We start from the raw sequence: 23031 nt of genomic DNA on the forward strand, positions 1-23031 counted from the left end.
CCGGTCCGGCCCACTTGGGACTAGATTTCCCTCAATGTGGCCCCTGAGCTAAAATGAGTTTGACACCCCTGGGTTAGATACATAATTACTCAACACATTCTCACTCACAGCGCGTCAAAAACAAACACTTGGTCAGCCACCCTCCGCGTCAGACTCCTGACGCAAAAAGTGCCCTTTTTCGTCACTTATGTGCGAAAAGGTTTTTTTTTTCCTTTTCTGACTGCAGCTCCCAATGCAGCGTAAAACTGACGCGATGAGAATTATGTGAAAACTATCCACTCTAAAAAATAAGTGTTGAATTTACTAAATAAGCCAACTGGTTCCACTAAACCTGTTTGCTTAAATGTAAATATCCATTTATTTTTAACATGACAACCTATATTACTTTTTATATTCAACAAGTAGGTTTAGTGGAACCAGTTGACCTAACTTGGTTTAATAAATTCAACATTAGAATTTGTACTTAAGTGAGGAAAAAAAGTATTTGTACTTTGTTACTCGATACCTTTGTTGTTAATTGGTAGTTTGATTTTATAATTGGTCAGAAAAACTTCAAAAAGGTTCAACAGTTGTTCCATAAACATAAAGTTTTAATAATCACCTGTTTAAATTGAATCAGGATTATTTACTTATTTATATTTTTTGCTGATTTTTCCATAAAGATTTCCCATTCAAAATTTAAACTCCTGCTTTACCCGCATTTCCGAAGCGAGTCACGTTTATTTGCGTTTTTTTCTTTAAAAAGATACACGCGTTATTCGCTTTTGATTAATTCCTCCCAGTTGGTCTACATCATTTCCTTCCTGATTTCACCTCTCTGGGGTGATCGGCTCGGTGAGGACGGTGAGGTGACATGGTCTGGTCCAGCCTTCCTCTCTTCCCCTGTCCTCTACTCTACTCTCCTCTCCTCTCCTCTGCAGCAGCGTCAGCACCAGCACCAGGAGTTTCGGCTGAATTACACAATGGTGGCGGCACACGCCTCTTCTCATTCGCCGGAATCTGCCGAGTGGATCGTTTGTCTGGATAAGAGGTAATATTATTGTAGATCAGCCGGCAGCCAGCTCTACTGATGATAAAGAAATAGACTGTCCCTCCGAGCGTGTTGTGCTTCGACACCTGCTGCAGCTGGAGTTCTAGAACTAAGAGCTTTAAATAGTTCATCCTTGATCTCCAAGGTTACCATTCATATTCGGTCGCTCGTGCCTTTAATCGTCTTTATAATAAAATTTTATTATAAGCTACTGCCGTTTAACTTGTAGTTTTTCTTTCCTGTTGCCCATTATTCATTTACATATAATTTCTTCACTTCTAATAAAACATAATCTCCCCTGCAATTGGACTTTTTTATACAGGACAAAAACATGCTTTAAAGAGCAAGTCACCCCAAATCTATATATTTTTTGCTGATAAATTATATAAATGAGTGTCTAATCGTGCTGTAGACATGTGGAGTCAAAAATTTGGCACTTTGGTGCATCTTAGTCAAAATAAAAATATTCTGCTTAAAACTGTCAATGTTGCGCCGTCTTTAGGTAAAAACTAACGATGCACCGATATGAAACCTTTTGGCCGATACCGATATCTGATGTTGATATCACTGTTTGGCCGATAACGATATTTGCAGATACCGGTATTGATGCTTCTAAAATCAGTAGATTTTGTATAGAATAAAAATTATTAAAGCTGAATTTATGACATTATGTACACACACCACACACAGCTACACGTCTGAGATGATTACAATCACTGTCACATGACTAAACAAATACACATCACCCCTTACCCTCTGAAACAGATAAACAAATGGAAACAAGATGGAAAAATATTGGTTGTTAATATTGACCCAGTTTTATTTATCGGACCAACATGATATGTTAAAAAATGACTAACATCAGCCGATACCAATATTGATGTCGATATATTGCGCATCCCTAGTAAAACCTCTGCATTACATTTGAATTGAAATCTGCCATCGCTACTGGCTAAGAGGTACACTATGATGTTATTTGGAGACAGACATACCGCACAGCGGAAGTGCATTTTTAGGACTCAAGTGGTCACGCAGGATGCGCCACTGCGTGCTGCTGAGCACTTCTTGGAAAATTGCGTGATAGTCACAACATCACGCGGGACTTGAGAACAGGAAGTGGGAAGTGACTCTATTGTTCATTTGTGATCAGGCTTGCCGTCGAGTTTTGAGAGACTAATTCATTAACAATGGTTGAGTATGCTATTTATTCGAATATTTTAAGATCAATAGTACTTTAAAGTTATAAAAACTGCGGCTGGGTTTGTGCCGTAAAGCCGTTCCGCCCAGTAATATCTGTTATAAAGTACTCCATAAAGTTGTACACTGCCGCAGCGCTTGAAATAGAACTGGCACTTATCTTCAGCACCTCAGCGCTTCTGGGACGTGGCGCGGTGCTCCCCGTGTGGCCACTCTAATTAACTATAATGGCTTCTGTTTAAGATGATGGCACGGCGCATCTGTCTCCGGTGTGCCCTAGGCTTTGGCGGCTCCACCCTCTCGGTCTGCCAGGCAACAGATGCATTTTTCAAACAGGAGGTGGGAGTGGAGTAAGACTGGTAGGGGGTGACTTGCACTTTAGCTTGGTTAAATCTACAAAACAGCAGCTGCAGCAACACTTAAATAAACTGGATGCTCTTATTAGATTCTTATTCACAAGTTTTTGCAATCCAGATGTTTTTCATATGCCTGAGAAGAACATATGTCAGCATTTACTCTTCTTTAACATGTGACTTAAATGTGCATACCTCCATAAAAATAAAACTCACTTCAGGAGGAAAGACTTGACTGATGTGTTGACAATAAAATAATAAAAGTGCCTTTAAGTAACTGCCCCCAAAATGTAGATAAATAAATAATAATAATAAAAGAAAACCCTGGAGGTTGGACCGATATTTAAAACAGATCAAACAAACAAAATGTTAATGTGATGCGTGCAGGAGGTATGTTAGTCACTGCTGACTGCATAATGAATCTGAATGGTCCATATACAGTAGACTGCTTGAGATTTAAACGTTTTCTGATTTCAGCACAGATAACACACTGTGAGGTATGTTTGAGCAGGTGACCAGAAAAAAAAAGTGTGGGTTTTATAACTTTTAATCCAATATAAACTTTAATCTTATCGGAAGATACATTTGAAATAAATCATCCTGCAAAACACATTTCACAAGATGGCAAAATAATCAGTTTTAAAGATTATTATCTTTTTATACACTGTAAAACTGAGTTTTATAGAAGATTTTGTGTCACATATAATTTAAAAAATGTCCAGATTAACTTCCTGTTTGAAGCAGGCTGATGTGTTTGACTCGGCTCAGGGAAAACAGGGAGACCAGAGGAGAAAAACAAAAAGGTCCAAAGTGCAGCAGCAATTAAAATCAGCAAACTGAGACAATATACCAGATGTGTTTACACAGTAGAACACCTGGCTTGCTCCTAGAAGCTACATGCTCCTCCTAAATCAATTTGCGTATGACTCAGCTTTTCCTTCGCCATCCTCATGTTCTCATTATGTTGCTGAAAACGTAATGGATGATAAGGTGGTGTGCTATCAGGTGAATCTAAACTGGACCAGAAAGTCTCTCAGCTGCATCGTTTCCAGTGAGATTAAGAAGCAAAACTAACATTTTATGAAATGTGCTGCTACTTTTTTTGTTTTATTTGGGTGGATTCTTAAAATACTATCACTCTAACAGTCTAAGGAGCTTTGAAAGAAAGACGTTTCACCTCTCATCCGAGAGGCTTCTTCGGTTCTAAGGTCAAATGGTGGAGAGTCCCAGATTCAAACCCAGTGGGAGTTTCCCCCCGAAGAGGGAACAACCGGGCAGAACATGTTCCCTCTAAGCCGGAAGGGAAAGAGAAGGAACACACACATATAAAGGAATCACTTAAAACATGTGGCTATCCTAATTGGGCGTTTATAAAGTCAGCAAAGTTGCACAGAAAAGAAGACCAGGCACCAGCGAGGGAGGATAAGAAAGACAGACGCAACAACCTTGTCATCCCCTATGTAGCCGGTGTATCAGAGAAACTCAGGAGGGTTTTCTCCAAACACAACATACCAGTGTACTTCAGACCCACTCAGACAGAAACTGGTTCATCCGAAAGACAAAACTCCTAAACACAAACTGAACAATGTGGTGTATGCTGTAGCCTGGCAAGTCAGACTAAATAAATGTATTATTTAGTCTCAGTGTTGCCAGATCCAAAATCCCACAATATCGCACAGAGAGGCCTAAATTATCGTTTTTCAGTACAAATTATCGTACACTATAAATTTGATAATAACGTTCTATAAACGACTTCTCACTCCAATATAATATAACAAAGAAGGTGTTTTATATTGCCCTGTTTAAATAAACATCTTTAAAACCAGTAATATAATGCATATAAACGTGCAGAGTGTGTCGGCACCACTCCGACCTCCACGCATTGACACAATATGCACATTTGCGCAGTCCTATTTATGTCATTTCTACATAGGTTAAACACACGTGACAAAACATCACACCAGTGGAAAAACTGACCCAATAAATGACAAAGCAGCCTACTCACCTAGTTCCAGAGTCAGTTTTTGTAAAAGACACAATAGCATAAACCTGTAAGCACTGAGGTGAAATCTGACTTCAGAACAGTATAAAATTATGTAATGGACTTGGGAAAGCCACAGCAAAAGACGGTGTTACTAGATGCAATGTGAAATTATCGTACATTTGAGGATTTTTGAAACTATTGATCGTACATCGTACATAGCCCAAAATTATGGTACAAATACGATAATTATCGTACATCTGGCAACACTGTTTAGTCTGGCCACGCTCCACTGACGGCTCTCGGTTGTGGGGCGGGTTTTACCGTTGTCTTTCAAATGATCTCCGCATTCCACTGGACAATGAATGTGACATACTCTTGTTTCACTCTGTTGCATCATCCCACCCACCAGGCAAATAGAGTGCCCTGATTGGCCCACAAAGCAGATAAAGCTCTGTGATTTGTTCACTAAGCAGATAGAGCACTATGATTGGCCCACCATTATGGACCAATCACAGCTCTTTATGTGTTTGAAACCCCTCTAGAGAGCTGTGATTTGCTAGCCAGAGTCCTGGTAGGAGCTGCTGTGGTTCCAATGGAGCATGCCTAGACCATTCTTTGCAAAGCAAGAATTTGGTCTAGTTCACTAGGCTAGTGTATGCTGTACAGTGCAGCGAGGAATGCCCAGACCTCTACATCGGAGAAACCAAACAGCCACTTCACAAGCGCATGGCACAACATAGAAGAGCCACCTCCACGGGACAGCACTCAGCAGTTCATTTGCATCTAAAGGACAAAGGTCACTCTTTTGAGGATGCCAACGTTCACATTTTGGACAGAGAGGACAGATGGTTTGAAAGAGGAGTGAAGGAAGCCATTTATGTCCACTGTGAGCAACCATCTTTGAACAGAGGCGGTGGTTTACGACACCAACTGTCTGCCATCTATAATCCAGTTTTGAGATTCCTTCCCAGATGCCTCAACGCCCACGCATATCCTGGGCCATCTGACCTCAGGAATTCACATGATAGGGTGGGGCCAGGCTTCACAATGAGCTCACCCGAAACTCTGGCTGAATAGGACCCACACCCACCCTCACACCTGGGCTCATGTGTTTATGTAGAAGATCATCAGGGGGTCTTTTGTTCCCTCTTCGGGGGGAAACTCCCACTGGGTTTGAATCTGGGACTCTCCACCATTTGACCTTAGAACTGAAGAAGCCTCTCGGATGAGAGGTGAAACGTCTTCAAGCAACTCAAAGAAGTCCAGACGCTTTTCTTTCAAAGCTCCTTAGACTACATTGACCTGGATGACTGAGAACCTTCACAGACATATCACACTAACACATTTGTCTTTAATGCACATTGTGTCATAAAGTAAGTGGTGCTTAAATAATAAGAGGAAAAGCAGAAAAATAGAACTAGTTCAATTCTTTCATCAGCATTTCATTAGAATGTTGTGAATGGTGAATAGCCATAGTCTGGATTGAGAAAACACATATAAATTATAATAATCTCAATAGAATGAAGCCAGTTTTATAACAGTGACACACAAACTAAAGCCTTGTTTCCTTTTGAATTTTTTAATGATTCACATCTTAAAAGATGGGCACTGACTCATAGGTGATGTAAGCTGCCTACATGAAACATCAAGGGCTCTGGGCTCAGACGGGAGGTAGTTTTCACACAATAAATAAGACAACATGCCCTGTGAGATTTTGTGATTGGGATTCTCTGCAACGAGTCGACGCCGTTGGCAGTTTTAGCTTCAAAACAGGTGAAATCAAACATTTTTCAGCCAATTTCAAACACGGAAAAGGTAAAGGTTGCAAGTTCAAAACCCAGCTGTGTGTTTTGCCCAGATGCAAAATTTTCATCCACGGGCCAACACAGACACATCAAAGGGCAACCTTAAGTTTCTGCCAGGTGTGATCGTAAGACTGGTTGCTTGTCTCTCTGTGTCTCTGTGATGGACTGGGGACCAGTCCTAGCTGCCCTTGCCTGGTAACTGCTGTAGATATACATCAGCTCCCTGGGACCCCACCGAGGAGAAAACGGTTTAGAAAGTGAGCGAGTGTGCTGAAATGCAGCTAATCTACAAAAATCACACGAGAAATCTGAAAGTACACAGAAAGGCACACTGTAATTTTTGTGCATAAAGCACTTTATGAGCTCTGAATGACACCTGTCCTGATGATGTAAGTTCTGTTGATCTCTCTCTTCCTCCAGACCAGCGGAGCGCTCTGGTGAGGACGTCGACATAATCCTGGCACGACTAAAGCACGTGAAGGCCTTGGAGGGATTCCACCCCAGTTTGTTGCAGCAGATTTGTTTGTGCGGATTCTATGAGTGCTTGGAGAAAGGGATCACCTGTAGGTCTAAACACAAGCTTTAAACACACCTCTGATGTTAAATTAATAAATATATTTCTCATTCCTGAAACGCACCGCTTGTGTTTTCCAGTGTTTCGCCAAGGCGACATCGGCACCTGCTGGTACGCTGTGTTCTCTGGTTCACTGGATGTAAAAGTGTCTGAAACTTCAAGATATCAGGTGAAATCGCCGCTGTTAAACTCAACATCAGCCTTCAAATGAAAATTAAGCCACCCTGCAGAAATTCTGTTAAAAATGGGCATGTGTACAAATTTGTTGCTGCATAATAAAAAAATGAAATAAACAGAAAACAGAAGTATTAAGTCTTGTTGCACAAGTCTAAATTTTATGTATATTTTCAGAATACCAAGAACCCTAACCCTTCTTACAGCAATCTTAAAATGTGTTTTTTCTTGATTTACATAGTTTGAATAAACATTTTTGAGTTTTTTACCCAAAGACCATCACTGGTAATTTGTCACACATGAAAGCAAATCTGGAAATCTTACCCATGAGTTTATAAGGACAGAAACTCTTCTTGTGAGATGAATAACAATGCCGAACCTCTGATGGCTGAATGTATCTGATTATCGATGCTTTCAGGAGTTCCTCTAACCTTTTGTGTAAAACAGCATTTCTGCTGAATTTCTCTAAACATCACATTTCCTTTTGCTGATGTTTTACCTCTCAGAAACAATAATAACTGAACTCACTGTCTGCTTCTCGTAGGATGCTGTTACCATTTGCACGCTGGGGACTGGCACGGCGTTCGGCGAGTCGATCCTGGATAACACCCCCCGACATGCCACTATTGTCACTCGGGAATTCAGCGAGCTCCTACGTGTTGAACAGAAGGAGTTCAGGTCTCTGTGGGAGGTGTGTTTTGTTCCTTGTGTTCTTTCATAGTGACTGCAAAAGTTCCCGAATGCAAAATCAAAGCAGCATTTAAAAATTCTGCCAGCTAAACCAGTTAGTCGCATTTCGCACAATTGTCACAGCTTATATGGACTATTTTAGTTGTTATTTGTGCACAAAAGATACTTTTCACATAAATAATCCTTTGGAATTCAGTACTTTGTTAAAATAAAATCCCTGAAAGGCTTTTTTTTGGGGGGGGGGGGGGGGGGGGGATCTGCAGACTGTCCGCTAAAACATTTGATTTCTCAACCACTAAAGCAGCAAGAAACATTGAATTAAAAGCTTTATAAAAAGTTAAAGGGGACATATTATGAGTTTTTACTTAAGCTACAACAGTTCTATGGTTGATACAAAATGTGTGTTCTTAAAATACTTCACATAAAGCAATTTCAACAGTTTTATTTTTGACAGTTTCAGTAACTCCCAGAATGAGCTGTTCCTCACTTTAAGAAAACAAGCTGGAGCAAGTCACGCCCACCCCTCCCCCGACTCAGGCTGCTACATGCCGAGAAGCTCAGATATATGGGATGGGCTCAGAGAAAACCCACTGCCGCTTCAGTCTCGAGAGGTGACGGGGGTTCAAAGCAAATGCCCCCAGTTGTGACATCATACAATGTTTGAAACGGCTTGTTTTAGACACAAAATTCCGAAAACCAAACTCTGAAAGAAAACGGATGGATGGATTGTTGTCACGATTAGAGGCAGTACAGACCCAGTTGGCAGCACGGAAGAATGCAAAAGGGGAGTCCTGCATGACATGTCCCCTTTTAGACTTCCATTTAATTTGTGTCTCTTGAATGTGGTGCAGCATCAGAAAGCACACACACTCCTCGTCTGTCACACAGGAAGTAAGAGCTGAGTGGGATGCTCACACAGTTTGCAGATCTTTGGTTCATTATTATTTAGGAGAATTGATGTAAACAGAAGCACTTTTCTCAAACCTGGTTTCACATCAACACATTCAATAAACTATCTTGTGTTTTACTTGGCAACAAAAGCAGACTTAGCGTAACAATTATTTTACACAATGAGAATGGGAAAGTGGATGATTTTAAATGTTTGGTATATACATTCACCACTAGATGGCAGTGCAGCACAGAATTGATGATGGAGCGTTAGTCTGACGTTTGCTGTGTAATAGCAATAAATGTCAGGTGTTCGTGCTACAATACCAGTTACATCAGCGCATCACTGCAGCTATTCCAGCACAGCAGTCAGTGAAACACGAGTGCATAACAGAATAAGAGTTTCAAGGCTTAATTTGCTGCTTCATAGACAACATTTGTCAGAAAACATCCAACCTACATCCTGTATGAAGAGAATTCAGAGTAAATGGCTGCAAACTGCATTTGTTTAAATTTAATATAATATTGGAATTAAACTAAATGCACCATTTGCATAAGACAACCTTGAATAAATGCAGTAAACTTCTGCACTTGACACTCGTGTGGTCCAAAATAATCATTTTAATGCATTTAATCTAACATATGCACACCCTTCTACTGTTTAACATGGAAAAAGTCCATGTTGATGTTTTCCTTATGAGATATTGACGGGGGGGGGGTGGGGGGGTGGGGGGGGGGTCTGGCCATGCTTCTTTGTCCCCAAGCTGAAAATGCTGACATTGATTTGCAGCATTAGCATCCATACATTGGTCTTTTATTGTGTTACTGTCCTGGTTGTATGTCAAGTCAGAACTTTCTAACTTTAGCTTGCTTTCAGCATGTTTGGCTTTAGACAAAGAAGCTCACAGATGGTTTTCCTTTTTTATCTAAATGCAGATTGGATGTTGTTTTTATCTATTCATAAGCTGCAGCTTCATTGGCTGATAAATTCAGCTCCTGCACACTGACTTGATTTGGACTGAACTGGGTTTTGTGATGCATGAAAAAAATTAATCTACATGAGGTCAGCGTTCTGACTGCCACGAGCAGAGAAACGCAGCTTGTTGAGATGGAGAGATGGGAAAAGATGTCAAAAGGGGGGAAATATGTACAAACCTGAAGAATGCTTCTATGCAAACCATCTTCTATATATTTCTCAAAATCTTTAGATATTCCTCAAAATCTTATCCTCAAAATACTGAATGATGTGTACTTCTGCTATTGAAACCTTCACCTTCTGATGTTTCTGGCTGCAGCAGCTGTGATGTTATGAGATAGTTCAGAAAGAACTCAATTACCCAGAAGGCAGGGGAGTGGATTAGGAGGGAAACTGCATGGATGATACAGTAGTGGTGGCTAGTGCTAAATAAAGATCTGGAAAAGGAGTTTTCACGCCTCGTTTGCTTATTATGAGATTAAGCAAGACAACACATGGTGTCAGAAGTGGCCGTGAGCAAGACGAAGGACAGATTTGCCACGGGGGAGCCGCGAAAGACGGATGTAGAGGGAGAGTCTATGGAGAGCGTGAGTAATGGCGCGCTACAGAGCTACATGCTAAAGACCGGTGCTGCATCGTGTGACGCCCGGGAGCGAGGGTAAAAGTGAAGCTGATCGTGTGTGGTCACTTAGAGCAAACAGAAGAGGAATCGGTGCCTGTGAGAGCAGATAGACAACAGTAAAGAGCTGCAGTGATTGAGATACCCCGACGTGCTGCCATGGATAAGCTAAGCCCGCCCTCATCCATGCAAGTGACTGGTAACCTTGCTGAAAACTGGAAGCGCTTTAAGCAGAGGTTTAATATATATTTGACTGCAAGCGGAGCAGGGGGAGATGATGAAAAACTGAAAGCTCACATCCTTTTGCATGTTATAGGGGAAGATGCATTGGATATATATAATAGCTTTCAGCTGGATGAAGCTGATTTGACTTTGGCTGACGTGATGAATAAATTTGAAGAGTACTTCGTACCTAAACAGAATGTGACCTATGAGAGGTACAAATTTTTTACCCATGATCAGAAGCAGGGAATACCTTTTGATCAATATTTAGCAGAGCTTCACACATTAAGCAAATCGTGTGAATTTGGGACTTTGAGAGACTCGCTAGTAAGAGACAGGATTGTCTGTGGAACTGTGGATAATGCACTGAGAGAGAGGCTGCTCAGAGAGACTGGACTTACACTGGATAAGTGTGTCAGCATGTGCAGAGCAGCGGAAACCACACGAGCACAAGCAAAGGAGCTCCGGAGAGGTGAGACGTCAGTGCATGCTCTAAGCAAAGATGGAGTAATAAAGAAAACATTTACCAAACAAAAGTACCAAAAAGGGAAAGCTACAGAGTTCAGATGTGGTAAATGCGGAAGCAGTCACAGACCAAAATCGTGCCCAGCATTTGGGAAATCCTGTAACAATTGTGGGAAAATGAATCACTATGCCAAATGTTGTAAAGCAGCTCCAAAACAGAAAGTTCACACAGTCGATGAAGAAGCAGAGGATGAGGAGGAGTTCATTGTAGATGAAGTACACACCTCTACATCAGAGAAAGAGGAATGGGTGGTGCCAGTTGAAGTTAATGAGACAATAATTCCATTCAAGTTGGACACAGGGGCCCAGGTTAATTTGGTATCATGGGAACATTACAAAGCTATGACAAAAAAGAGCAAAATGCATCCGGTGAAAATAAAAGTCACTGGATACACAGGAGAGAGAGTTCCTGTTAAAGGTGGATGTGTTGCGACATTCAGATACAAAAAACACCAGATAAGAGCACAGCTGCTGATCGTGGATAAGAGTGTACAACCAGTCCTAGGACTCAGTGCATGCGTAAAGCTCAACCTGGTTAAAAGGGTGTACATAGTCTCCACACCAGAAGCCTCGAATGATCAGGATTCCCTCATGGAAGAATATAAAGACTGTTTCGAAGGACTTGGATGTCTCCCAGGACAACATAAAATATGTGTGGATAAAAATGTGCCACCTGTTGTGCATCCCTGTAGGAAAATCCCATTTGCACTGCGGGAAAAACTAAAAGACGAACTGGCACGCATGGAAAAACTAGAGGTCATCAAGAAAATAGATGAGCCAACTGAATGGGTCAGCTCACTGGTGGTTCTACAAAAGAAAACAGGTGCTCTCAGAACATGCTTGGATCCACGGGATTTAAATAAAGCAATTAAAAGAGAACATTTCAAGCTGCCAACCAGAGAAGAAATCATGGCACAGTTTGCCGGAGCTAAGTGGTTCAGTAAACTAGATGCCTCATCAGGTTTCTGGCAGCTGAGGCTGGACGAGGAGAGCTCTAGACTTTGTACGTTCAACACACCTGAGGGCAGATACAGGTTTCTTCGTCTGCCATACGGCATCTTGTCAGCTCCTGAAGTCTACCACAAGACCATTCATATGATTTTTGAGCACATTCCAGGAGTGGAGACCATGATGGATGACATCATAGTTTGGGGAACCACTAGAGAAGAACATGACCAAAGACTGAGACAAGTACTAGACAAGACAAGAGAAGTCAATCTGAAACTAAACAAAGATAAATGTGAGTTTGGAGTGAAAAAACTTACATTTGTGGGAGATGTTGTCAGTGAGAATGGGGTGAAGCCAGACCCAAAGAAAACGTCAGCAATATGTAACATGGAAAGACCAAACAACAAAGACGACGTCAGAAGGTTTCTAGGAATGGTCACCTATCTGGCAAAGTTTGTCCCACAACTGTCAACATTGTCAGCACCTCTCAGAAGTTTGCTTGAACAAAAGAATGAATGGATCTGGTCCCATGAGCAAGAGCAATGTTTTCTAAAGTTGAAAGAGATTCTCACACAAGAGCCAGTGCTAAAGTTTTATGACCCAGAGAGAAGCACCAGGATCTCAGCAGATGCATCACAACACGGACTGGGTGCAGTGCTGTTGCAGCAACATGAGGAACAGTGGTTGCCGGTAGCCTACGCATCCAGAGCTTTGACGAGTGCAGAGACACGATATGCTCAAATTGAAAAGGAGCTGTTAGCGAGCATGTATGCATGTGAACGTTTCCATCAGTATGTCTATGGCCAAACTTTTGAAGTGGAAACTGACCACAAACCACTGGTGTCCATCATGTCCAAACCACTGAATGACTGTCCAGTACGGATACAGCGCATGCTAATCAGGCTACAGAAATACGACGTTCACATGATCTACACCAAAGGAAAGTATATGTACACAGCTGATACATTGTCAAGAGCAGTGGATAAGGAAGAGCATGAAGACCTTGAGAAAAGTCTGGACATACAAGCGTATGTTGACATGGTGATGACATCTCTGCCAGTATCTGCTGACAGATCAGAACAGATAAAAATAGAGACAAATGCAGATGAAGTCATGAATGAACTTAAGAGTACAATAATGAAAGGATGGCCAGAAAACAAGAAAGAGTGCTCAGCGAAAATCCAGGACTACTGGAACTGCAGAGGAGAACTAACTGTGGTGGACGACATAGTGATGAAAGGGAGCAAATATGTCATACCATACTCGTTACGCAAACAGATGCTCCAAAAGATCCACGAAGGTCACCTCGGAGAGGTCAAGTGTAAACGCAGGGCAAGAGAAGTAATGTACTGGCCAAGAATCAACCAAGACATCAGCCAGACCACAGCTTCATGTGAACAGTGCCGCATCTACAGGCCCAAACAGCAGGCGGAGCCACTGCTGGCTCACCCAGCACCACACAGACCTTACTATAAGGTAGGAACAGACCTGTTTGATTTTGATGGGAAAAGTTACATAGTGGTGACAGATTACTTTTCAAACTATCCAGAAGTTGGGCAACTGCAGACAACTTCAAGTAAAGCAGTAATTGCTTATCTAAAGACTGTCTTTGCCAGGCATGGTGTCCCATGTGAACTTTTCTCCGATAATGGGCCCCAGTTTTCCAGCTGTGAGTTTGCCACCTTTGCTAAGGAATGGGGGTTTCAACACTCAACATCAAGCCCCATATATCCAAAGTCCAACGGCTTAGCGGAAAGCTCTGTCAAGATAATAAAAACATTAATGAAAAAAGCTCAGGACAGAGAGGATTTTCAGAAGAGCCTACTGATCTATAGAAGCACACCGTTGCAGAATGGAATGTCACCAGCTCAGATGCTGATGGGGAGACGTATTCGTTCCAACCTGCCAGTCAATGAGGACCTGCTGACGCCAAAAACTGCACATAAAGTTAAGGAAGCAAAGGATGGACAAAAGGTGAAACAAAAACAGCTGCATGATCGCAAGGCGAGACACCTGCCTTCCTTGAAGCCAGGAGACAAGGTGCGTCTCAGAGACATTACTACAGGGACCTGGAGACATCAAGGTCAGGTGAAGGAGGAGGTGGCGCCACGTTCATACAAGATCCAGATGGAGGGTGGAGTGTCCCTGAGGAGAAATCGAGTAGACCTTCAGCTACATCCAGAAGGAAAAGACACAGAATCTCAGGAGACAGTGCAGCAGGACAAGGAGAAATCTACAGAGTCAGCAAACAGAGGGTCAGAAGACGCTAGAAGTGGCCCGTCACAGGATTCTGCGTCACCTGCTGCTGAGAGACTTTTGAAAACTATGACATCACCACAGGGTGAAAGACTGGTGAGACCAAAGAGACATGTTCAGCCACCTAAGAGACTAATTGAGAGTTGTTAGAGTAAATGTGGCAAGGTGTTCTAAAAAAAAAAAAAAAAAAAAAAAATGTAGAGAGAAGCTGAATGCTTATTTGTTCCAGGTGGAGGAGTCATTTTGTCAGTAAGGTTATGATGTTCGTCAGGAAGGTTGCATCCTAACAGATAATTATTATTGTTCCATAGGGAGAAAGCTGTGATGTTATGAGAGAGTTAATTATTATTGTTCTATAGGGAGAAAGATGTGATGTTATGAGATAGTTCAGAAAGAACTCAATTACCCAGAAGGCAGGGGAGTGGATTAGGAGGGAAACTGCATGGATGATACAGTAGTGGTGGCTAGTGCTAAATAAAGATCTGGAAAAGGAGTTTTCACGCCTCGTTTGCTTATTATGAGATTAAGCAAGACAACACAGCAGCGATTACGGCTTTCATGCAGCTCTGCACATGACGGAATGTGGATGCAGTCACTGTGAACGTGCAGCCGAGGGCTTGTTTGTTTAACAGAGCAGACAAACCCAGCACATAGAGGCTGATCATCAACTTACGCTTTTCTTTACTTCCTTTTACGACTGCAAATGAAACAACACAATTGTTATAGACGTGGTTCCAATGCAGTCCTTTTCATCTGGACAGGAAGCATTATTATATCTACTCAGCATGCTTACAGTTCTGCATGCTTGTTTCAAAGTGTGGAGCTAATCTGTTGGGTGCAGCTGAGAGGAAAGGAGGGAGACTGATTTGGCACCAGCATTTGTGTGTGGAATCAGGCTGGTGGGCAGCCAGACGAGAAACAAGGAACTGGCATGGATGGAAATTTCCACCTAAAGTTTGAGGACTAGATGACCAAGAGGTTGAAAAAAAGAAAAAAAGGGTCAAACAGCATTTTTTTAATTTATAAAGTACATAATTATAAACCACTGAGGTGCTACGTTAGGAAGAGAAACACATCCTGGCTGTGGTGCCCTCGAGTGGAGGGCATTGTGATTGGTAGATTAATTGCTCTCACGCCGTCCCAAAATATATTCATACAAATGGTGTTGCCACACTTTTTTTTATTGTATTTTATTATTTTCGTGTCCCATCACCCATATCATCCCACAGGACAATATCAATGATCCCCCATCATCGCTATGTGATGGAACCGATCAAAGGAGCCCAGAGAGATTGATTTGAAGTGGAAGCAGAGGCTGTATCAAGTGTAATATGATCTAAAATATATTTATATACTGGTTAATGCAAAGAGTATCTGTATTTTTCCAATTCATGAGGATAGTTTTCTTAGCGATGCATATGGCAGTCAGAACCACGTGAACCAAAGATGTTTCAATCGGGACATCGTCCAGGTTTCCCAGTAAACAAAGAGAGGGGGAAGTTGGGATATGACATTTCAGACACTTTGACAGGTTTTCACACATTCTACCCACAAATTGCTGGACAGGTGGACAGGACCACATTGTATAGATGTCATTGTTAGAAATGTTGTTTGTGCAGTGTGTACAGGTGTCAGACGACACAAACCCCATCTTGAACATCCGATGACCTGTATAGTGTACTCAGTGTAGAATTTTATACTGAATTAATTGTAAATTGGAGTGTCTGATCATTTTAAAAGTTTTTAAACAAGTTTGGGACCAGAAGTTCTGGTCAAAGCTGACTGATAGATCCACCTCCCATTTTTCAATAGGGATTGTTATTCTATCATCTATTTTGGACAGTGTCTTATATACTTTAGACAGTAGTTTGGGGGGTTTGAGATTATAGAAGTGTAATACCCTTAGTGGTGTTTGTAATTCTATTTTATTGAGCTGAAATTTTTGTTTGACTACAGATTTAATTTGGTGGTATTCTAAAAAGCTATTCTTATCTATTCCAAATTGGGAGACTATTCTATTAAATGGGATGAAGTCCAATCCTTCATATATGTGTTCCAGGTAAAGGATTCCTTTGTTTTTCCAGTCCGGAAGGTTCATCATTTTGTTATTTTGCAAAATATCAGGATTATTCCAGATAGGTGTGCATCTGCATGGTACTAGTGAAGACTCTGTCATTTTAAGTTACTCCCACCATGCTGTCAGAGAGGTGCTGATACTAATACTTTTGAAGCCTTCATGTTTTCTTATGGTTGAGCTAATAAATGGTAAGTCTGAAAGCTCTATCGTATTGCAAAGTGTCTGTTCTATATCTAACCAGGACTCACCTAGTGGGTTATCTTGCAACCATCTTGGTGTATATTGCAGCCTATTGGCTAAGAAATAATAATAAAAGTTGGGTAGATCCAGTCCTCCTCTGTCTTTGGTCTTCTGAAGCATTTTTAAGCTAATTTGTGGAGGTTTATCCTGCCAAAGGAATTTAGTAATTGAGGAGTCCAGAGATCTAAACCAGTCAGCTGGTGGCTTGTTTGGGATCATTGAAAATAAGTAATTTATTCTGGTTAAGATCAACATTTTAACTGTAGCAACCCTCCCCATGAGTGATGTCGGGTAAGAATTTTCACTTTTGTTTTTTAAAGTTGAATTTTAGGTTCAGTTTTCTTCAGCAGATGTTAAAATTTGGTTTTCTTTGTTTAGTTTTTTGTAACTTTAAAAGTAAAATGAGAGCTGATGACTTCTATAAGGAAAACCACAAACATAGATATTAATCAATGATGTTAAATGTATTCAATAGCAATTTTTTTCCATTGAGCATTCATAACCTGTTTTACTATATTTTTACAGTTTTTTATTTGTTAACACTCAAATTAGATTGAACAAAGTAACAGTTTCTTTGACTGAGAATTTCTTTCATTTTATTTATTGTTCTAAATAATTTTTAAATTTTTTCTAGCATAAAACTCACAAAGGCAATAACATTCAAACATCAGTAACCTACAAACCAACATTTCATACACATTAAAGCTTAACCAATCCATTGCTAAAACATCCCAGTCTAATTTGTTCCACTGGAATAAATCACTTGTGTTGGAAATAAAGACTCATGATACTGTAGTCGCTTTAATGCTTAGGGAGTTTAGCTACAGCTGTCTTTGTGTCTGATAAGTAGTAAGGTCAATGATAAGAAACCATCTGCTCACTGCTCATGACAAGATGCTAAAGTCTGAACTTTGTAGCATTGGATTGATTTCACAAAGAACTTGGGTTGAGATTTAGAAATGATGTCTTAATTAAAACCACAGCTGTGGGTTGCTTGTGGCTCCTTTCCAGTAAAATTACATTTTTTTTAACAAATAATAAAAGTGAACAACTTGAGTTTTACACATCCAACCTGTCTTGTAGACTCGTGAGCCAGGCAGACGAGCATTGCTACTAAATTATACAACAAAAGTTTCTGCATCGTATTATTTCACACCTTTCAGAGCAATGGCATGTATATGATAACACATTTCTGTTGGCACTATATGGAAATGTCATTTGTTCTGAAATAAAATACATTTTCTAAAGATTTTTTCTCAACCCGGAAATAAAACACTTGGATTCAATGAAACCCCGCCTCCACCTGTGTGAATTCCACTTGTTTCATGACATAACCCTAGATTCCCAGCAAAGCATTATGGACCTTAAAGAAGATGAGAAAAAAGATGAAGAAGAAAACTTTTAAAGAAGAATCTTTACCACTTTGTTCTCACAGCTTAGGTATTTCTAACTCAACATGGTAACGGTTTGGCTAGTGGCAGTTTTGGTTTTACTCACGAAACTGGCTTCTCCATGGGGTGGTTTTAACATTGAAATAGTGCCAGTATGAAGATGTAATCTATCAGAAAATCCTCTCTGGTACTGTCAAGGTTCATTTGTTACAGACAAACACATTCTGGCTTGGTTTTAGAGTGCTCCCGAAGATAAAATCTAATAATTTCTGGTGATTAAACTCCACTTTTGGAAGACTGAACAAATTCCTGTACCTCTCATGGTCCAAAATGTTTTTTTGCCTTCTAGGCATCATCAAAGTGCAGACTAGATCAGAATGAAATGACTTTTTAACAACTGCAAAGATCAAATCCCCCACTTGCTGCTTGCAACTTGGATGGAGTGGGCATGAGTGTTTACAGTCCAGGGGAGGCACTTCCTCAATGGGGAGGGGTGAAACAAGATGACACAAACACACTCCATCTAGCGTTAAGCAATCGTTGGTCAAACCAGGAACTCAGAAAGTAAGATTAAAGCAACAAAAAAAAAAATATATATATATATATATATATATATATATATATATATATATATATATATATCACATCACCAAACGCTCAAAAATGTGCTCAAAATTGATATTGGCCCTTAACTGTTTTATTTAAAAGACTTAATAATAAAGTCTAAACATTCAATTCATGCCGTAGAAGATTTTAAGACCTTCCAGTTGTTGTTTTATGACCCCCATGGGGGTCAGGGCTCCAGTTTAGCAAACTGGTGTTTATACCATAGGTTTATACCAGTGGTGCCTCATGAGCCACACCCATCTTGTTAGCTCATTTCATTCTGCCTGTGAAGCTATAATTTATTAATGAATTAAAAGCAATAGAACACAGAGCAGAGACGTTTCTGAATGCTCTTCACCTCACTGCTTGAGCACTTATCAGAGGTGATGATTAGCTGCAGAAGGAGCTGCAGAGACTGAGCATGCTCTCCTGAGCTGGAGTCGGGCAATCACCCAGCTGCTCAGTAGAAATCTGACTGGCTCTCGTGCTGAGCTCTCAGTCTGCTCATTATGCTCTTGGAAGAAGGTGCAGCTGGATGATGTTGGACACACGACTTGTGTGACTTTTGGAGACTAGAAAATGGATGCATGTTTGTGAATATCTGGATTGTTGTGGAGGAGCTTCTAGACTTTAACAGCAACAAAAGGCTTCAGGTAATTTCTGCACAACTTTTAAACAACAAAACTAATTTACATCTTCCTAAAGAGGTTGCAAGTCTGAACTGAAATGTCCAATTTAGTTCAGCTTTTGTTTAAAAGATTTGAAATTAAACTCTTGGATTTGTCCTTTTTTACACCGTTCTCCCAAGTGTGCTCAGAAATATTAAGACAAACTGAACACTTAAAAAACAGTTTTCACCTTGCTGATTATGTAATCCGTAGCAAATTATTCATGCACTAACGTACTCATGCATGAACGACTGAGCTTGGACTAAAAGTGAACCAAGGGGATGTTGATGCTTGCTTCGCTGATTTGACTTCATCCTGCAGAGGAGATTTTACTTACTTAGTAAAGGCTATTTGAGCATTTAAACTGCATAGTAACCAATTCTCATTTTCATTTGTTTTTCTTGTTGAAATTATTACGATATAAATGATGTAAAAGATTGCTTCTTTCTTATAGGCTGAAGCAAGGATTAGGGAAGATGATTTTATGTGGGAAGTGCAACAATTGAAGTGCTCCCATTCGTTTCAATGGTTGCTTGATCCAAACTTTCAGCTTGATCCATAAGATTATTTTTTCTAAAAAGCACAGCAACATTTTGTTCCAGTTTTTTAAAGTTAAGATGACTTTCTGAGGTGCTGTCCCCATGGCAACCAACTGGCAACATGATCCTGTTTTGTTATCACAAACATCAGGAGTGCCTCTTGTGAGGTCTGATAGAGACAGACTTACATTTCAGAACTTTATCACTTGCATTTTTGTTTTTGTTCTTCCATGTGAGCTGCTCTTGAGTTTTCAAATATGGAGAACACAGTTCTACCATATTATAATCACAAAAAACAATATTTCTGCTTCTATGAGATTCTTGGTTTATTTTTTAGCTTTTCTTGAGGCTGAAATTGTTCCTGAAGCCAAACGAAGTAATGTCATGACTCGAGGCAAGTGTTTAACCCAAGACATGCGGAATAATAACTCGTCGGCAGAATTGGTAAAATAAAGTCCTTTATTACAAAAACGGGAATGGAAAACACAGGGAAGTCCTGCGTGAGAGGGCGGTGCCGCTCTAGTCCTTGTAGCATTCGGGATGAACGAGAGAGGGGGAAGCTGGGGTGAGCGCTGTGCAGAGAGTGAACGCTCCAGGAGGGGTGAGGTAGCAGAGGGACCTAAACAGGAACCACAGAGGAGGATGGGACGTGGTGTGAGAGATCCAATGTTCGTAGACAGCAAGGTGGAGTAGATGGTGTGAAAGTCCTGAGCAGAAGGGAAACAAACACCAGACGTCAGGCAAAATCCAAAAACGTAATCCAATACACGGTCCGAGGTCATAAATCCAATAATCAGAGAGCTAGTCAAAAACACGCGCGAACAAGAACAAACAAGTGGCTGGGGCTATCAAAACTGGTGCAATCTTCCGGCAAAGTGATGTGTCTCCTTCCTCCCTTTGAACCCGTGTCCCTGATTGGAAAATCTCCTGCAGCTGCCGCTCCCTCTGCTCCTCACCTGTGGAGAATTAGCTCAGAGCTGATGAAAGGAGATGGTGTGACTCACCTCTGCCCAGGAACATGACAAGTAATGAGATTTCAAGCCATTTATTTGTCTTATCAAAACAGTCAGATATCCCTTCCAATTGTAATTGGAAACAATGTTAAGTCAAATGAAACTTCTCTGACTGAGCCAAATGTGTGACATATGTCATTTGGTCAATCTAATCTACTGATTTTCACAAACAAAGAGCACTAATCCCAGAATGAACAAGCTTCGCAGAGCTGCCTGAATAAACTATTCACTGTCTTTTTGTGAATTAAGCTGATGGACAGTATCAGCCAAGTGATCAAAAACACCTTACTCAGAACCAATCTGTCAATGTTTGGTCAATAAAGCGGCAGGAAAGTAGCCACACATAAAACCGTGATTGTTTTATGGTATCATAAATATTCATGGCTGTGTCTCCAGAGATATCTTTTTCTGGAGATGCTTGGTCAATGGTCCTTGGTACTAAATAATTCCCACTGTGGGTTGCACTCTGTTTAGGCTTCCCTTTGTCTTGGCTCCTGTTTGTGGAGGTTAATAGATAAGATCTCCAGGTTTTGGTAGTGGGGGTGGAGGGTGCCTGGCGAGGGAACATCAGATGACGGTATCTTCTCTGCCCTTGCAGATAAAGTTGTTCTATAGACTATCTGTGAGTGATGGGGCATTCCATATTCTAGATGAGAGCTGGCTTTGCCCTGAGTGGGTACAAGTTGGATGCTGTATTTGGGGTTGGGATTGAGTTTTAGCCTCCTGCAGAAGAGTGTAATTGTTTTGTCTTGTTTATGTTTATGATAAATGGATTAACAGGAAAGCTCTCAATTCACCAATCTACCTTCCTCTCACTTGAGTTGACCAAAAGAACAAATTCCCAGACACATGTAGCTAAAATAATGGTAGTCTGCAGGGCGCCTGGGCGCAACTTTATGGATAAGGAAGCTCTGGATCAAAAAGAGCTAATTGAAGTGGTTCCCAGTTCCCAGTTCCAGGCAGCTTGGAGCAAATCTTAGATGTATTGTATATTTTCTCTAACCCGGGAATGCTTTGGGATTTTTCAGGAGAAGCTGGAGGATTTTGCTGGAATATCTGGGTTTATTTTCTCAATCAGTGTGACATCAGTGACAGACAGTTGAAAGCTGGATTGATTTGGTTGTTTTTGAATTTAAAGGGGACAAATTATGCAAAACTCACCTTTTGTATCCTCTTGTGCTGCCACGGTGGTCTTTACCAATTCTGTAAACACTGCAAAAGTGAAACAGTTTGTCCATCCATTTTCTGTCGGTGTTTGTTTTTAGGACAGGGGTGATTAGAACGAGCAGCTTCAAAAATTCTCTGTTTGTGATGTCACAAACTATCTGGCTAGCTCCAGCTTATTTTCTTAAAGTGACAGAGCCCTGAAATGGCTCATTCTGGAAGGTACTGAAACTACCAAGAATAAAACTGCTTTTTAAGTATTATACCTTCAGAAAAAAAGTCATAATATGTCTCCTTTTACATTTTCCCACCATTTAGTGCAAAATCTTTAAATTTGATTAAAGCAAGCTGTCATTTTGCCATTTAGTACATTGTATTATAGCCCAAACAACTTTCAAACCAATATTTTACAAATTAAATGTAAAAATGCCCACAAGAAACACAAGTGGTTATATTTCTGTGTCAAGAATCAAAAGCATGACATTGGTCATAATCCTCCTTTAAGCCAACCCACCCATCCTGAACACTGGATCCTGTCTCTTAGGACCAGTTGGCTCAAAGAGGATGAGTTCATTTGTTCTTCTGCTCCTCGGTTTAAGTGCTCCAGCCTAATCCTAAATCCCATTATTGTCAACAAAGATTGATATCTCTACTAAAACTGACTGTTGTCTTCAGTGTACTTGCATTAATTACATTTTGAATGTGTATTAAAGCACTTGACATTAAAACATTTTCCAAAGCTGCACTTGGTAATGAGATTAATTCTCAGTGAGCAGAAAAAAGATCTTATTAAAATATAAAAATAAAAACCAACAACTGAGGTCACTGACTTATTTCTAAACAACGGAGGAAAGAGGTTTAGGTTCCCTAAAGGCTATCTGATGTGATTAACTGACTTCAGTGAGCAGAATTGAATTTAAAGCATGACCTCTGAGAGCTTCACCACCAGGGGAACAAAGAAATCCAGACTTCTTGTTTTCCTTCTCCCAGCAGAAGATGAGGTAAGGATTTTTAGCTTGGCACTAAGTAGACCCTGATCTGCTTTTTATTGACCTAAACCAGAGTCGCAGCAGCACATAATCACATTCTGTT

The 23031-nt window shown here is 40.6% G+C and overlaps 1 protein-coding gene across 4 annotated transcripts in view; it reads left to right on the forward strand.

The window, feature by feature from the left end:
• Positions 1-834: 834 nt before the first annotated feature.
• The window catches only part of rapgef4a (Rap guanine nucleotide exchange factor 4a), a 39224-nt gene continuing 17027 nt past the window's right edge, over positions 835-23031 (forward strand). For 3 of the 4 annotated variants that reach the window (XM_054746922.2, XM_070544438.1, XM_054746924.2), the window contains exons 1-4: positions 835-1030; positions 6790-6932; positions 7024-7112; positions 7662-7808. In XM_054746922.2, the coding sequence (XP_054602897.1) occupies positions 963-1030; positions 6790-6932; positions 7024-7112; positions 7662-7808 (447 nt within the window). In that variant the 5' untranslated portion in view covers positions 835-962. Of the gene's footprint in view, positions 1031-6789; positions 6933-7023; positions 7113-7661; positions 7809-18597; positions 19209-23031 lie in introns of those variants that run through there. The other variant, XM_054746925.2, reaches the window with a different exon arrangement.

This window comes from Nothobranchius furzeri, chromosome 14, assembly GCF_043380555.1.
Source record: "Nothobranchius furzeri strain GRZ-AD chromosome 14, NfurGRZ-RIMD1, whole genome shotgun sequence".
NCBI lineage: Eukaryota > Metazoa > Chordata > Actinopteri > Cyprinodontiformes > Nothobranchiidae > Nothobranchius > Nothobranchius furzeri.